The sequence below is a fragment of the Eubalaena glacialis genome, chromosome 15, assembly GCF_028564815.1.
Source record: "Eubalaena glacialis isolate mEubGla1 chromosome 15, mEubGla1.1.hap2.+ XY, whole genome shotgun sequence".
NCBI classification, from domain to species: Eukaryota; Metazoa; Chordata; class Mammalia; order Artiodactyla; family Balaenidae; genus Eubalaena; species Eubalaena glacialis.
In genome coordinates, this window is record NC_083730.1 from 8,278,857 (window position 1) to 8,290,870 (window position 12,014).

At 34.7% G+C, this 12,014-nt stretch overlaps 1 protein-coding gene across 2 annotated transcripts in view; it reads right to left on the minus strand.

Moving 5' to 3' along the window:
• The window catches only part of DOK6 (docking protein 6), a 404,328-nt gene that overhangs the window by 135,958 nt on the left and 256,356 nt on the right, over window positions 1–12,014 (minus strand). For both annotated transcript variants that reach the window (XM_061169746.1, XM_061169747.1), the window contains exon 5: window positions 627–816. In XM_061169746.1, coding sequence (XP_061025729.1) covers window positions 627–816 — 190 coding nt within the window. The remainder of the gene's footprint in view (window positions 1–626; window positions 817–12,014) is intronic.

The window sequence follows — 12,014 nt, forward strand, 5'->3', positions numbered from 1 at the left end:
AACCATATGCTGTGATCAAGAAACCAATGTATTTGTCTTGACATACTACGTTTAAAATCTGAATTACACATTTCATAAACTATGGATTTGCCAACTTTTTTTTTGTCATTCTGAATTAATAACACTTAATTAATGTTATTAACATAAACGTCTGGGTAAATGAATATTTCATTAACTTATCTCAAACCTAAAAGGTAGTATTTAAGCAATTTTATATAAAACTCCTTTCAAAATATTTCCCTTAAAAAAAACCCCACAATTATAATGCTGGCAAGGACATGTTGAATTTTATGGAGATCCTATTGCACCAAAAATATAGGAGGATGCACCCCAAATATAATATTGTAATAATTTCACAAAGATCTTGTATGATAAAGATAATTATGAAACTGGTTTGATGCCAGAGTAAGAGACGGGAATTATTTTGAATGGGGTACTTAACCTGCCATAGAATTAACACAATTTTATTCAGATTATCAGTAAGAATGTGAAGAAATTATTGATATATATTTGGTGATCTCTACCCTTCATGGAAATGAAACAGCCAGCCTGGGCACTGCGGGACAGAACCTGTGCTCCAGGAGGGCCGCGACCTCCAGCCTGTGGCTTCTGTGCTCAAAGCTTACCTTCCTGACTCAAACGTGAACCATGTTGAGTCCCGCCCGTATCTCCTCAGTGAGCTGAGAGGCCACATCACCAGCTTGACCTTGGCATTGTGGATATCCCAGAGATAGATATTCTCATGAGTGATCTGCATTGTGCATTCGCCATAAATGTCCAGATTTGGTGTAGGCATAAGATACACATTGAATCGCTCTGCAAAGAAACAAGGAATGGAGAAAATGAAGCCAAAAGAGATGTGACTTTTTATGGCAGCACTGTATGAATTTGTATACCTACCTACAGCCTTCAGAAAGTGTTACCGTGTCCCTTGGTGACATCGATATATACTGCGAAACACTACCTTTTTCTTGTATGGGAAAAGGAGTTAAAGTATTCTTAATCATTAATCCATTCACTCATTCTTCAACTTTTTGTTGCATGCATTCTCTATGGTGGGGATTAAATGCTTAAATTGTACAGTGGGAACATAAGGGCAAAAAACTAATTGGAGTCTGCCCAAATGGCGTAACTGTCCGCTTCTTCACATAATCTTAAGTGGATGTCATAGAAATAATTTCTGCGAGGAATGTCTTCTTTAACTTACACAAAAACTTACTCAATTTTACCTATGAGGCATGAAGTATTTAATGCCCACTCTGACTCTCAAAGCACAGAGTATTCATGGTCAAATTCAGCTTATGATAATTGCAGATATTCATTACTGCCTTCGGCAGAACTTCAGACATTGTTTTGGTATGCAAAATAAAAGCACATAACTGCTTTCATTCCTGGATATTTTGAAATTGAAAATCTGATTATTAGGCAATGATTCCAAACCTTGCTTTACAACTTTTCGTGTATCTCAAAGGTTACCACAAAATCCTGCAGCCCGTGATCCTCATTTAAATGCATTAGCTGCACTTTATTTTGAAAAATAAGGTTAGTTGGTAAGTCCCAGGAAGTAAAGAACTTGGTATGACCTAAAAAGTGTCCTATAAAGTATCCTTAGTTCCTAGCACCATATTCTTGGTTTATAGTAAATGATCAATAAATATTAGTTAATTGTATGAATGAAATAAATATATCCCACGATGAATATGGGCTGCAAGAATTGAGGAATTACAAAAAAATAATGAGTCGTGATAACAAAAAGTTTAAGAATTACTGGCAGATACATCTTTGTGAGTTTGAATTTAATTGTGAATAGTGCTTTAAAGGCAGTGCTGTTGCATGAATTACTTTGAGAGGCATAATGGTGCAGCTGCAGTTTGTAAAGGATTGAGATGTTTAGAAATGTGCTATCATCCATCATGATGCTACAATCTTAAACACTGTATGTTTGCTGGCACTGAGCTGGAATTGTCTGTATAATAGAAAGAATCTTTTCAGTGGCAGGTATTTTGTAAAGCAAGGATTTTCTGATGCAAAATCAGTTATATTTAACTTAAGCACGACAGCTTGAAACTTAGTAACCATATGGACAATATTTATGTTCAAGTGTCTAGATATTCTGGGACCAAAAATAATCTAATGATTCAATATTCTACTTAGGTTGTTGACCCATGAAAGTAATATATATATAGATTTCACAATTATTTCCCAAAGAAAAGGCAAAATGAGATAAATTCTATAGCTGAAAAATGAAGAACATTGTCCCATTAATTATGTGCAATAAAAGGCTGTATCTATATCTACATAGACACATACATATTCCATAAATCTTAAAATTCTTGTGTGCAAGTATCTACATGCAGCATTAAATACATCCCTCACTTTCCCAGCACAGTTCCCTCTCCAATAGGATTACAAGTAAATCAAAAGGGCATGATCTAATACGAAAATATAAATGAAACTTGGACCCAACAGAGTGACTCAGGGCTATAGTTAATGCCTGAACAGCAATATTCTTTTCTTTTCTCAAGACACTTTTGATGAAGTTCAGCTTCTACATTTGGAACTAACCATGTGTCAGTGGCATCTGTTGTGCATAGGGAAAATATTGTCATTATAAAAGCGGAAAGTGAAACAGTCCTCTAAATGCTTTCCTTTCCATCAATCCCGGAGTCTGAAGAGAGCATCGGAAGACTCACTGCCAAAGTGCCAAGAAATAACAACACTTTAAAAAAAATACTGAAATAAATAAACATCATTAAACAGTCTTACTGTTGCTTAAGACTGCACTGACCCTTGATATTCACACCCATTGTTTGTAACTGAAAAAACAGAGCATACAAAAAAATGATCCTGACATAGAGTGTCCTTCAAATGGATGTTCCATGAAAGGTTGCACATAATCTACACAGTATTTCAGAGGACCCAGAAGAACCATAACGTTTTCACAGAAATGTCTGCGTGTTCTAATGTTAGCAGATAAAACCTAACAGTAATAAACACAGAAAAAGTACAGTCATCACAAAGGCCATTGGAGAAAGCTGGAAAATAATGAATACATGAATTTATTATGAGTCACATGACATAGGGCTCTAGACACCAAAGTCTTTGAGGCGCATTTACAAACAAATTCAAAGTGATGGGATAACTCCCCTAAGGAGCCCTTCCAGGGCCACCTCTAGGCAGCACAAAGCAGGTGAACCTTACCTGCATCTCTTCCCTCTGGCCTGCCTTCTACTTTCCCATATTTTTTTTTTTAACCTGGCAACTCAAGTAACCCCTTTTTGTTATGGTTTAGAATGCTCCTACCTTCTTTTTGATGCTATTTCTTCTATCTTAAGAAAGGAATTACCCTAAACAATTTTATTTTCAATTTTTAAATATTCAAAATTTATCTTCCTCTAATGGCTAATTTCCAAGGATTTGAGATTCAATGAAAACGTAGGCTAATTAATCCAGCAGAAAACCAGGCACAGAAAGATAAGGGCAGCATGTCAAGTCATCTAGCAAATTATACTTCTTTGAATTCCAATTTAACGGAAGGAAGGTTTCTGCATTTGCTATGAAGAAATTATTTTATGCCCTTAGCAACATAAAACACATTGTTTTACTAAAACTTGTTATGTTTTCCATTGGACCATTTCAATATGAAATAGTCAAAACTGGTTCCATTAAAATGACTTTTAAAAATATTTACCTCTGTGAAATAATTCTATCAGGCAGGTTTTTTAAACCAATCTCTGATCATGTCACCTTTTTATTTAAGAAACTGCATTTGGGTTTTACTGCCTAGAGTACTGGTTTTCAGGTTTCAGTGTGCATCAAAATTACCTGGAGGGCTTGCTTCAATACAGATGGCTGGCTTGCCTCCACCATTATTGTTTCTGATACAGTAGGTCTACCCCAGGGCTGGATAATTTACATTTCTACTTGTTCCCAGGAGATGTTAATGCTGCTACTCTGGGGACCACACTTTAAGAAGTGTCGATTTGTGAAACTCATTTAAAAATATTGCCAAGGAAGTAGCAGCATCAGAGAAACTATGAGGAATGCTTTTGAGAAGTGATGCTATGTTCCAGTGGAGCAAATCAGCACATTTTATTCAAAATTGTTTTCTAATCTCTGCTCAAGTAAATTAATCCTATCTCAACTGACTCATGACTGACTTGTCAAGAAAGAGTTCTTATGCCAACTGGAACAAAAGAAGGGAGAGAGGCATAGAAAGAAAGGGGGTATATGAAAGATAGTTTACAATTCAGCAAGATATGTATATTCCAAGTATTTCCTTTTGAGATCGTCAACAATAACAATAAAAACACTATAAAGAAGCACTAAACATCAGAGTTCCAAGTAGCCAAAAGAATTAGAAAAGAAACTAGCTGTCTAAATAATGATAATAATGTCCTGAAACATGAATAAAATATAAAGTCCTGTGAAGACTGGTGAATGTGTGAAGAAATAAATTTTTGAAAGGTTATGTAAAAAATATTAGTTTTAAATGTGTTCACACATATAAACTATAGAATTCTAGAGTGAAAAATCCCAAACACATTGCCCATAAAACTGTATTTTGGTAAAACTTAGGTTTGTATAATGGCTGATAGATATATGAGAAAACATAATTTTATTTTAAATGGCCAAAACAATAACAAGGTGAAATATTTATAAGAGGAATTGTTCTGTCCAACAAAGATGTTTACTGTTGTTGAATCTGCAGTTGCACTTACCAGGGCAGTTTTACTCTAGGGCTGGATTAAGAGGTCCAAAGGAAGAGACCATGCCCCAAATGGCCTTGACACAGGGTTAAGGTCACAACCACGAGAACAGTCTCGAGGGGGCTACAAAACAAGGTTTGGTCAAATTGAATTGGACAAGATCTGGAGAGAAAGGGTAGCTACATTCAGGAGAAATGGTCCTGCAAAAGGGATAGTGAGACCCCAGGTGATATGTGGGAGACCCTGAGAAGGAAGGAAACCTTCCCTTCTCAGCCAGTGAGGTTTTACATAGATCTTGTTTAGGGCAGGAACTAACCCAATATAATATTAGCTGGAGCCTGGCAAGTGGAGGTAAGTGGCGCTTGCAGCTGCAGCAGGAAGCAGAGCATCACAGATGAGGTTTCTGACATGAAGCAAAATACCCTCCAGTGACTAGAAATAAATGAACAGAAAACAAAAGAATGATGAGCTCTTCAACCAGTTTCTTGGTAATTTCCATCTTGTAACAGAAGAGATGGAACACTGGTTTTAAAGGAGAACCATGCTGAAAAACAGACATACCTGCTCAGCTAAGTTTCCTTGATAATAAATTGAAATATTAAAAAAAAACAGACTTCTGGAATTTATGTATTGAATAATTTTGTGAATCTACTTCATAGTAAACACTCAGTGTCTGTGACTGCATGAATATAAAATACATCTTGTGTATATTAGCTGATTAATTAAAATAAATTTGGGAAATGTCTATTGGATGCCAGTCCATTCTTTTTTCAAAGAAAGTCCTGTAAGTTTTAGCTGTTAGCTGATTGCTGAGCAGTCTATCCCCCTCTGTCTATCCCACTTCTCTGATACTTCAGAAGTTGTGGGTTTGAAGGTTGGGTCAAAAGAAAGGATGGAACATGGAATTAAGTATTACACCTAAATATCTGAAAAACAAGAGATTCATAAACATTAAAACCATCAGGTTTTCCATGGGGAGAGGTTAAACTTTATAATAACTTCAGTTAAGTCCTATACTTTTACCTTCTCTTCCTAAAATCAAAGTATGGCTCAAAAGGAGAAGCCCCACAATAAGAAAAGTGTTCTTTAGCAATTTGGTGGCATCCTTAATTTTCTGAATTTCAATGACAGGGTCTTCCATATAGTAGAGACTTAAATATGTGTTAAAGTTCATTAATTAAAATATTTAGGTATTATTAAATTAAATAACTTAAAGTTAATATTTATATACATATATATGGTTATGTAATGATTAATAATAGCTCTAAGTGATTGGACAATGTATAATTTTGAATTTCACTTAGTTGTTTCTATCAACCAGTGTTTCCATAAAGTAAAACTCACTCTACATACAACTTACTGGTCAAAATAATTTTAAAGATTTAACAAATTATTTTATAGCAAGAGAATTCAATTTTTTTCTCAAAATTTCATGTGAAAATTGATAGTTACGGAAGACATCTTTTCAGTTAAATTTATTACTGCAGCTAATTCATTAAAAGACTCAAACTTATTTGTTCCATCAAATGTGGAAATGAACCTTGTCCAGTTGGTGACCTTTATCTCCTTATTTAGCCACCATGAACAGCTGCAGCTGCATCCTGTATCCTGCTCGCAGATTCACTATGGTGAGAAGAATAACCACTACACCTGCAAACTCAGGTTGTCCCCCATACTCTCTTGCACACTGCTCTGGTACCAGCCTGGGCAGGACTAGATGATTCTACAGCTCTGCCAGCCTGGGTGAGAGATCAACCTCCCCATCTGGTGAACAATCCAAATTCTATGAGTGGTTCTCTTGCCTTTCCCCTTTCATCGTGCTTGGAGCGGGGTAGACCCCCTCCTTTCTGCTTTTCTCCTATGAGAGAATCCTCCTCAATTAATCTTCCAGCCTGCTCTTTAGAATTTCATGGTGCTTTTCACCCATTATCCACCACTCTGGGGCTGCAGCACATTTCTGAGACAGCAAGAAAGTCCCACTCTAGGCTCTATATTTAACAATTGTTACATACCAATTCCAAACATGAAATTTTAATATTAATACTAAATTAATAAACAGTCTACTAAATGTTATTTAGTCAAAGGACCAGAGTTATTGGTCTAATATTAACCACTAATGAGTAAGTCCACAAGAATCTGGTGTTTGAAAAACTGAATGCATGCTTGGGAGGGTTGGAATTTATTAATGAGTATTCGTTCATCTCAATTTCGCACCTAGGTTCACCCCATTGTTTGATACAATATGCTTTGTTTTTAATGGTCATATGAAGTGCCACAAAATTCAATAGAACCAGATACTACTCAGAAAATAATGAGATATTTCAAGATCATTCTGAACTTTATATTCTTGTCTCCAAATGGCTATAATATTGGGATATTGCAGTGGTCAGCCTTCAATTTCAGCAGCCTTAGAAATGGAGCCACACTGAGAAAGCAGATATTTGCACATTTAGACACATCCTGAGATCTGTATAATGCAATTAAACCAGCAATGAAACAAAGCATGATTTATGCTTGTCAAAATTTGTGGAACTCTTCAGAAATTGTGACTCCATTTCCACCAGAGTACTGAAATTTGTCAAAATTTATTTTATTATAACGTGGCAATAGCAATAAATGCAGTTGCCAGGTACCATCTGCTCAATGGACACTGTGAATTGGAATCCTTGCAATTCTTGTATCAAATGGCAGCACTTAAAAAAAAACCCAGTAATATCTTTTAATCCCCCAGGAACTAATTTATTTTTTTCCTTCCTTCCTTTCTTTCCTCCCTCCTTCCTTCCTTCTTTCTTTCCTTTTCTTTTTTTTACAAAAAAATTACTGTTGACAGCATTTTATCTGCATTTCCAAGTAAATCATGTTCATTGTAGTAAATACAGAAAATCATTAAAAATTCAACTGCTATTATACCGTATAGAGATAATCTGTTAAAGTAATGTGTATCTTAATATACAAACATATGCACATATATTGTATTTATTATCATACAGAATATAAAGTACTGAACCCTTTATATTGCCTTTACTATAGTATAAAATTTTCAGGTGCTATTAAGTATTCCTTGGGGATATAATTTTAATGATTGCATAATATTCTACTGTATAGCTATGCCATATTTCATTTAATAATTATCTATTTGATGAATATTGAAGTTAAGTCAACTTCTGTCTGATATAAATTAGGCTACAAGAAAATAACCAACTTTCAGCTCAATTTGCTAAATAATTCACTCATTTTATATTGAGTCATAGGGTTTACTTTATTCTTATATATACATTTTGGATCATTTTAATACTCTTGATTATTAACTTACATTGGGTACTAAAATCTGAATTATTGGATTAAATGCCATAAACTCTTTTAAGAACCACACATTGCCAAATTGCTTTCCAGAAATTCCTTACCAATCCATATTCCAATTAAAAAACATACTTTATATTTTATATATTCATTTTACATAGATGTCCTCTGCCAGATTTTTAAACTAGGTTTATTATTTCTCTGTTGATTTTAAGAATTCTATATACTACAAATTTTTCCTACCATGCTTATGACAAAGACTTCATATCAGGTTTCCTTAATTTTGTTTATGGTATTTATGGCCAGAAAATGGAAAATAGATTTAATTTTTCTAATAAGTCCTTTGTTACTGAAAGGTTAAATATTATCTTACCCGCTCATAGCAGTTTTAGCATTTTATTTTTTACAGTAACTGGTATATTGAAGCACAATGAAATGTTCATATCTTATTTATAATGTTCATTCAGTTTTGACAAATGCACAAGACACAACTTTTCTGTCACCTCAGAAAGTCCCCTTATGCTATTTTCCAGCTGCCCATGGCCCCCAGAAGCAACCACTGATCTGATTTCTAACACTGTAGGTTATTTTTGCCTATTTTAGTAGCCTCCTGTGAGCCAGAAGCTCAGCACGTCACTAATTTATTTCCAGTTTGTGGCATTCCATTTTTATTTTTTATTTATTTCCTTTTAACTTTTTTTGATGGTGTTTTTTGAGGAGCATAGGTTTGAATTTTGATGAAGCCCAAATTATTTCTTTTTACAGTTTTTTTTCAGTGTTTTATATAAGAAATCTTAGCCTATCCTAAATTTGCATCCACCTTAAATTGATGTTTGAGTATGGTGTGAGGTAGGGGTTAAGGTTCATTGTTTCCTGTATAGATATCCAGTCAGTCTAAAACTATTTATTAAAGAAATATTCCTTTTCTCATCGAAATGACCAATAAGCTTATGAAAAAGGGCTTTGGTGCCCTTGTCAAAAATTACTGATCCAGGGCTTCCCTGGTGGTGCAGTGGTTGAGAGTCCGCCTGCCAATGCAGGGGACACGGGTTCGAGCCCTGGTCTGGGAAGATCCCACGTGCCGCGGAGCAACTGGGCCCGTGAGCCACAACTACTGAGCCTGCGCGTCTGGAGCCTGTGCTCCGCAACAAGAGAGGCCGCGACAGTGAGAGGCCGGCGCACCGCGATGAAGAGTGGCCCCCGCTTGCCACAACTAGAGAAAGCCCTCGCACAGAAACGAAGACCCAACACAGCCAAAAATTAAAAAAAAAAAAAAAAAATTACTGATCCATATATGTGGATCATTTTCTTTCTGTTCTGTTCCACTGACCTATTTGTCTATCCTGTCCTGATTACTGTCACTTATAATAAGTCCAGAAATTAGAAAGGGTACACATTCCAACTTGGTTCTTCCTTTTTGAGATAATTTGGCTAGTGTTGGTCCTTTGCCTTCCAAATACAGTTTAAAATTAACTTGTCAAGTTCTAGAAAAAATGCCTAGCTTTCAGGATTTTTATTGGAATTGTGTTCAATCAGTAGGTTACTGTAAGGAGAACTGACATCTTAACAATATTGACTATTCCAATCATGAATGGCTTATCACTACATTTATTTAGATGTCTTTTCATTTCTCTCAGCAGTATTTAGTTTTCACGGTAGAGGTCTTTGCTGATTTTATCTCTGAGTATGTGATTTTCTAAAATGGTATTATAAATGATACTATTATATTTGTAATTGTTCACTGATAATATATATGTGTGTAAATGTTATATATATTTATATAGATGTTATATCTATATAATATTTACACACACATATATACATATAAATACGTACATATTAACTTTTTATCCTGCAACATCACTGAATTCAGGTAGTTGTAGTTGCTTTCTCATAGATTCCTTAGCGTTTTCAAGGTACACTATCTTAACTTCTTATTTTCTTACTAATTTTTATAATTTTAGTTTCTGTTCTTGTCGTATCACACAAATTAGGACCTTAAGTAGAGTGAGTAGAATATTGAATAGAAGTGGTAAGAGAGGATATCTTTCTCTTATTCCCAATCTCATGAGGAAAGCATTCGATATTTTACCTTCAAGAATTCTATTTTCTGAAGGTTTTACATTGATGTCCTTCATCAGTTTAAGAAAGTCCCTTCTATTCCTAGGTCTTTGAGAGTTGTTTTCATAAATGCATATTGTATTTTATCAAATGCTTTTTATGGATCAATTGTAATGATCATATGATCTTCTCCCTTGACCTATTAATGTAGTGACACATAATGGTTGATTTCTGGGATTTTTTTTGCATTTCTGGCATACATACCAATATTGATCAGAGTGTATTATCTTGTTAAGTAATACTTTAATATTCCATTTTCTAATTTTTAAAAGGATTTTGTACTTATATGCATGAAAGATATCTGTCTGGAATTTTATTTTCTTGCATTGACTTTTTCTGGTTTCAGTATCTGGCTTATAGTGGCTTCATAAAATGAATTGTGAAATCATCCCTCCTCTTCTGTTTTCCGAAAAACTTTGCATAGGATTGATATTATTTCTTCTTTAAATAGAATTCAAGAGTGCAACTGTATGGGACTGGAGTTCGTGTATGGGAAGTTGTATAATTTTAATTTAAATTTCTTGAATGGACATAGGGTTCTTTATGTTTTCTATTTTTTCTTAAGTTACTTTGGGTAATTTGAATCTCTGTTAAGTAATATAAAATTTTATTTTATTTACAAAGCCTATAATCAGAGATAATATTTTGATTTTTTTCTTTTATGGCAGATGGAAATTAAAAAACATTTCCCCCGACATTTATCCCTCCAATTTTAACATTTATTATATTATAATCTGAGCTCTGGGACTGTTATTACTACAGTTAGGATTTTAAACTATGCTCAAAGAAAAATGTAGAGCTTTGCAAAATATATTTTTAAAGTGAAAGGCTAAAATTTGATGCTCTAAACATCCACCTCAAAAGATTTGAAAAAGAACCTGCAATTAAATCCAAAACTGTGGAGCAACTGAGTGATTAGTCATAGTGAATGAGAGCAGAAATTAATACATTTTAAAACATACTGAAAAAAAGGTTTAATAAATAGGTAAATCTCTGATGATGCTGACTATGGGAAAAAAAGCCAAAAATAACCTTTATGAAGTAAAAAAGGAGCTATCACTACAGTGTAGACAGGTATTAAGAAGATACTACAAGGATGTTGTGATTAAATTTATGTCAGTAATTTTGAAACTTTGTAAGAAATGCAAGAAACTTTGCAAGAAAACTTTGCAAGAGATTCTTAAAATCACTGGTAGATGTTTTGAAGCTGATTATAATCAACAGTTTATTACCCTGAGTTCTCAAACTTTAGTGCATGTTAGGTTCCTGGGGTTATTAAAATACAGACATCTGGTCCCACATCCCAGAGATGTTTGCTTTAGAGTGTGGCTGGGGGCCCAGAATTTTCTTGTTTAACACACACTTGATGTGAATGTGACAGAGACATGCACAGTATTCCAGAGAAATATGGACTTTCCTGTTAGGCACTGTGCTACTTGCTTTGCATGCTGTATTTTATTTAATCCTTACAACGATCCTATGAGATGTGTACTATCAGTATCATCCCAAAGAGCAGGAATCTGAGATTTAGAGCATTTCAGTCTCTTGACCATGGCCCCAGAGCTTATGAGAAGTGGAACAGAACTTGATGATGTACTAAGTTTGTTTGGCAACATATGTTCGTCAGGCTACAAGTTTGACTTTCAAGCTTGACATAATAGTTTTACTGTAGCAGGAACAAAATGGATCACCAAAAGTTGGGTATATCAAAAATGAAATCTCGGCCCCTGAATGCTTACACTAGTGGGAGGGAGAGGAAATGGAGTTCCCCGGACTGAGCCAGAAAGTTGCAAAACTCATTCAAGAAATCAGAGTTTGGGGTCCGAAAAACTCAGTACTTACTGAAATATCCAGGGGGAGAATATAAGGTTTTATTCTGCCGGT